This window comes from Peromyscus maniculatus, chromosome 2, assembly GCF_049852395.1.
Source record: "Peromyscus maniculatus bairdii isolate BWxNUB_F1_BW_parent chromosome 2, HU_Pman_BW_mat_3.1, whole genome shotgun sequence".
Lineage (NCBI taxonomy): Eukaryota > Metazoa > Chordata > Mammalia > Rodentia > Cricetidae > Peromyscus > Peromyscus maniculatus.
Genome location: NC_134853.1, coordinates 57917604 through 57922650, shown reverse-complemented (window position 1 = coordinate 57922650; position 5047 = coordinate 57917604). Strand labels below are relative to the sequence as shown.

The following is a 5047-nucleotide window of genomic DNA, read 5'->3' as shown; positions in this document are numbered from 1 at the left end:
TAAAAGAAAAGAAAAAGAAAAACAAAATCTCATCATGGAAGCCACACTGTGACACTGAGTCACAAGTATACCCTTCAGTCCATACGTCTTTACTTGCAAATATTCACTGCAATGAGTCATTGGTCTAGTTCAAGGCTTCTGGCTTCTGCAGGGTCCTCACTGGGACTCCTCTTGGATATCCTGCTGTTGCCCTGTGTCACGGAGATCCTGCACCTTTGGGTCTGCAGGACCAGCCCCTTTACATGCTCCAGCAGATCATAGATGGGGTGGATACTGAGGTAGACCAACTCATAGCCCTGGTTCTGGGCCTGGGTGGTAGCTGGGTTGGTCAGCCTGCCAGTTCTTCCTTATCCTCATCATCAGGACAAGCTCCCTGGCCCCTCCCTGGCTAGCTCACCCTATGCAGCAAGCAGCAAGGGGTGGGACTGGCCCTTTTGCTCTCAGGCTTTGGGGCCAGCTCACTTACACCTACACCACCAGGGCCAGCTCTATTCTGTTACCCAGGTGAGGTTCAGGGGCCACTCTCCCAAATGTTGCAGCTGGTGAGGGGCAGGGACAGTTCTCCTACCTTCATGCCCCTGAGGCCAGCTCTCCCACTTGCCACTGGTGAGGGACAGAGAGGGGGAGGGCATCTTTCCTTTCGCCCATGCCACTGCCTGGCAGCTGAGTGGGTGTGGGGTCAGTTCTTCCAATCTCACGCCCTTAGGGTGGGTATATCTGCATCCCTGACAACAGGGTCAGCTCTACTGTGAGGCCAGGGGAGGTGTAGTACCTGCTCTCCCATGTGTTGCAGTGGGTGAGGGGCAGGGCCAGTTCTCCAGCCTTCTTGACCTCAGGGGCAACTTTCCCACCTACATCAGGTGGGGAGAGGCAAAGGGGGGCATTTCTGCCTCACCCACGTCACTCACTGACAGACAAGTGGTGAGGCCAGCTCTCCCATACTCATGTTCTGGGGGTGGCTTATAGGTTAGTAGTAGTCCTTAGCGATCAGTTACTGTGAGGGACCAGATACACCATACTTGTTGAGTTTGTGACATCTGGTACAATGCCTAGGTAGCAGTAAGACTTCAGAAAATATTATTTAATAGATGAATTTTAAAATTAAAATTTTGTCATTGTATATTTTAACTTAAATATATGTATTTCATATGTATAAGCCTTCCACATATTAGAAATCTTAAGTATTTTAACCTCATTGAAACTTGAAAAGCATTATTTTTTCCAGGATAAACAGCATAACTTGTATATACCACTTATACCTTGATTCTTTCTTAGAGGACAAGCTTTCTGGAGAAACAATTTACATTAACTTTTTCAAGTTTGCAAAAATTCCATGAAGACATGGCTTTCCAGATACGTCTTATTGACAATGTTTCTGTGTCTGCCTAAACATTACCACCACCCTGACCTGAAACAGTTTCCAAGGATTCTCTTGGCTGATTTCTCTTTATGTATGTTTCATCTTATAATGACAGCATTATCAATATATGATGAGCACTTACTTTGCTTTCCCTGTTGATAGTTAATTCAGTGAAAGACTCACAGGAACATATTTTAAATTTTCATATTGATGCCTTCTGTGTAGAGAGATCAAGATACCATGGAGAGTCTCTACTTGCAGGAGGTGCACCTTTCCAAGAAATGAGACAGAAAACACAAACATCACAAAATTCTTCTAGGCAAAATGCTAAATGACTGACTGACTGTGGAAACTTAGGAAAGGAAAAAGTCAGTGGGTGTCAGAGTGCTAGAGAAAAGTTCTAGGGCAGTTGAGCCTTATTTACGATCATGTTAGATGTGAGATAAATAGGCCTCTCAATGAGCAGAAAAAGAAACAAGACTGTGGAATGCATTGTACAAACATGGAGACTAATAGGTGTCCTAGAATGAAAGGCAAATACGTATGGGAGTCAAGAGAATGAGACATAAACTGAGTGAGATTGTAGAGAGTTAGTATTCTGTTCAGAAACTGATATTTCAGGGTGGTGGTGGCATACGCCTTTAATCCTAGCAGAGGCAGAGACATGCAGATCTCTTTGAGTTGAGGCCAGCCTGGACTATAGAGTGAGTTCCAGAATAGCTAGGACTGTTACACAAAGAAACCCTGTCTTGAAAAACCGAAAGAGAGAGAGAGAGAGAAAAAAAAAAAAACCAAGAAACTGATATTCCTTGGAAAATTCCAGTTTCAAGTATGAAGCAAAGATATCAGGAGTCGTGTTGACTTAAGCAAAGAATCTGTGCTATTTATGAGCATGTGCCTTTATATGTTAGATCCTTCACTTCTATTAACCTCCTTGTTTTCTGTATATTTCAGACATGAATTTCTAACCATGGGCGATTGGAACTTATTGGGTGGCGTCCTAGAGGAAGTTCACTCCCACTCAACCATAGTGGGGAAAATCTGGTTGACTATCCTCTTCATCTTCCGAATGCTGGTGCTTGGTGTCGCTGCTGAGGATGTCTGGGATGATGAACAGTCCTCCTTTGCCTGCAACACCCAGCAGCCAGGTTGCAACAATATCTGTTATGATGATGCTTTCCCTATCTCTTTGATCAGGTTCTGGGTTTTGCAGATCATCTTCGTGTCTTCCCCTTCTCTGGTGTATATGGGCCATGCGCTTTATAGACTCAGGGACTTTGAGAAGCAAAGGCAGAAGAAGAAGTCACACCTTAGAGCCCAGATGGAGGATCCAGAGCTTGACCTGGAAGAGCAGCAAAGGGTAGAGAGGGAGCTGAGGAGACTCGAAGAGCAGAAAAGGATTCATAAAGTCCCTCTGAAAGGATGTCTGCTGCGTACTTATGTCTTACACATCTTGACCAGATCTATGCTAGAAGTAGGGTTCATGTTGGGCCAATATATTCTCTATGGGTTTCAAATGCACCCTGTTTACAAATGCACCCGACCCCCTTGCCCCAATGCAGTGGACTGCTTTGTATCCAGGCCTACAGAGAAGACCATTTTCATGCTCTTTATGCACAGCATTGCTGCCTTTTCCTTGTTACTCAATATCCTGGAAATATTTCATCTGGGCATCAGGAAAATCATGAGGGCACTCGATGGGAAGTCCAGCAGTGGGAAAACTGAGAATGAAACAGGCCCTCCATTCCATTCAACAAACTACTCAGGGGCACAGCCGTGTGTGGTTTGTTCTTCTTTACCTGAAAGATTCTCAGTACTTCAAGCCAACAACAAACAGCAAGTCATCCGAGTCAATATACCAAGGTCTAAAAGCATGTGGCAAATCCCACATCCCAGGCAACATGAGGTAGATGTTTCCTGTAGCAAAAGAGACTGGGCTGAGAAAGTTACCAACAATGGACAGCTCCATGTCCACAGCCCATGCCCCCATGATGGCTGTGCCAAAATTCAGCACCCAGGACAGCAACCACGCCGGTCCTTCTCTGGCCCAAAACATGTAATGTCTCAGTCCTGGTTAGGTACAATGACAGCTTCTCCACACTGCCCACCATCTACATTAGGAACCTGGGAGCAATCCCAGGGCCCAGAGGCCTCAGGCAAACCTCTCACTGATCTTCAAAGTCACTTCCAAGGCAGCGACGGTAGTGCAAGAGAGAGTGGGGTCTGGGTGGATAGAACAGGCCCAGGCAGCCGCAAGGCCAGCTTTCTATCCAGGCTGCTGTCAGAAAAGGGACACCTGCACAGTGACTCAGGAAGCTCAAGGTCTCTGAATAGTTCCTGCTTGGATTTCCCACAAAGGGAAAACAGCCCTTCACCTTTACCCTCAGCCACCGGGCACAGAGCGTCAATGGTAAGTAAAGGCAGCCATGTTCATCCACCTCCTCAATCTTCCCCTTTTATCCTACATGGGATATATGTACATATGTATTAAAAGAGAGGAGGGTTGAGAGAGAAATTAATCTATGAAAAAACAAATTCATTCATTCATTACATTCAGTTAAACTCAATTCATTCATTCAATAAATACCACACTAATCATGATTATAAGTGATGGGTATGGTTAAAATACCATCGCTTCCACTAAAATCCTCAGAGTACAGTCGCAAAAATGAGGCAAGTAAATGTGCCGTGTTGGTGAAAAGTGCCATGACAGTGGGCCCATGGGCTGAGGAAGCAGGTGACGGGAAAATTGCTGACTGGGGACACTTCATGGGGGAAGTTACTTTGAACTGAATCTTCAAAGATGTTTCTTCAGAGCCAAGAGCACCATGGCACACAGAAGAAGGCTGTACCATCAGAAATGCAGTGCAGACAAAGCCCTAGGGCTGGCGTCTCTGGGGGAGCAGCTGTGGGGGGCCAGAGCATAAAATAGTATGAAGGATCCAGAGACAGGGATGAGCAGAGAAATGGGCATGAAGGCCTTGCAGGGAGGAAATGCAAAACCAACAGAGGATGTGGAGAAGAGCGGAGGAGATGGCTCAGTTGGTAAAAAACATGCATTATGGTAGCCATCCACGTGCTCCAGTTAGAAAGGACGACAACGTTACTTCACAAGTGGGTCTAAGAGCATTAAAACCTGAGGTATTCGTACTGCCTTCATTAAGGAAAGTTTCACTGGGGAATTGGATGCATAGCATCAATGTTCTCCTGAATATCTGTGTGTTCATGGTAACATGCAGTGGTTACCACTAGCTTCAGCCAGCTATCGTATCAGACTTGTCTTTACCAATTCCCATCTTTTCTTGAGTTATCACTGGATAGGCTCTGTAAAAGATTAGCTAATAAAGCAATTACACAAAAAGTATGTGCATGTCCATGCATGTACATATTCATGTATGTGTGCTGGTGGAGGTGCTGGGAAGATGGCTGTATTGGTAAAGTCCTCACAGAGTTCCAATTCCTAATACCCACATAAAAATTTGGAGTGGCAAAATGCATTTGTAATCCCCGCTCTGGGGAGGTGCAGACAGTAGGCTCTTTGAGGTTTGTTGGCATGCTAATCCTACCAAATCAGAGCTCTGGGTTTAGTGAGAGAACCTGTCTCAAAAAATAAGGTGGAAGGTGATAGAAAAAGACACTCTATACCAATCTTTACCCTCTACACTGTGCATGAGCACACACCCAGCA

At 45.4% G+C, this 5047-nt stretch overlaps 1 protein-coding gene across 1 annotated transcript; it reads left to right on the top strand.

The window, feature by feature from the left end:
* Nucleotides 1-2330: 2330 nt before the first annotated feature.
* Nucleotides 2331-3851, top strand: Gja10 (gap junction protein alpha 10). Its single transcript, XM_006975288.3, has one exon. The coding sequence runs from the start codon at nt 2331-2333 to the stop codon at nt 3849-3851; it is 1521 nt and encodes a 506-aa protein (XP_006975350.1).
* The last annotated feature ends 1196 nt before the right edge of the window (nt 3852-5047 follow it).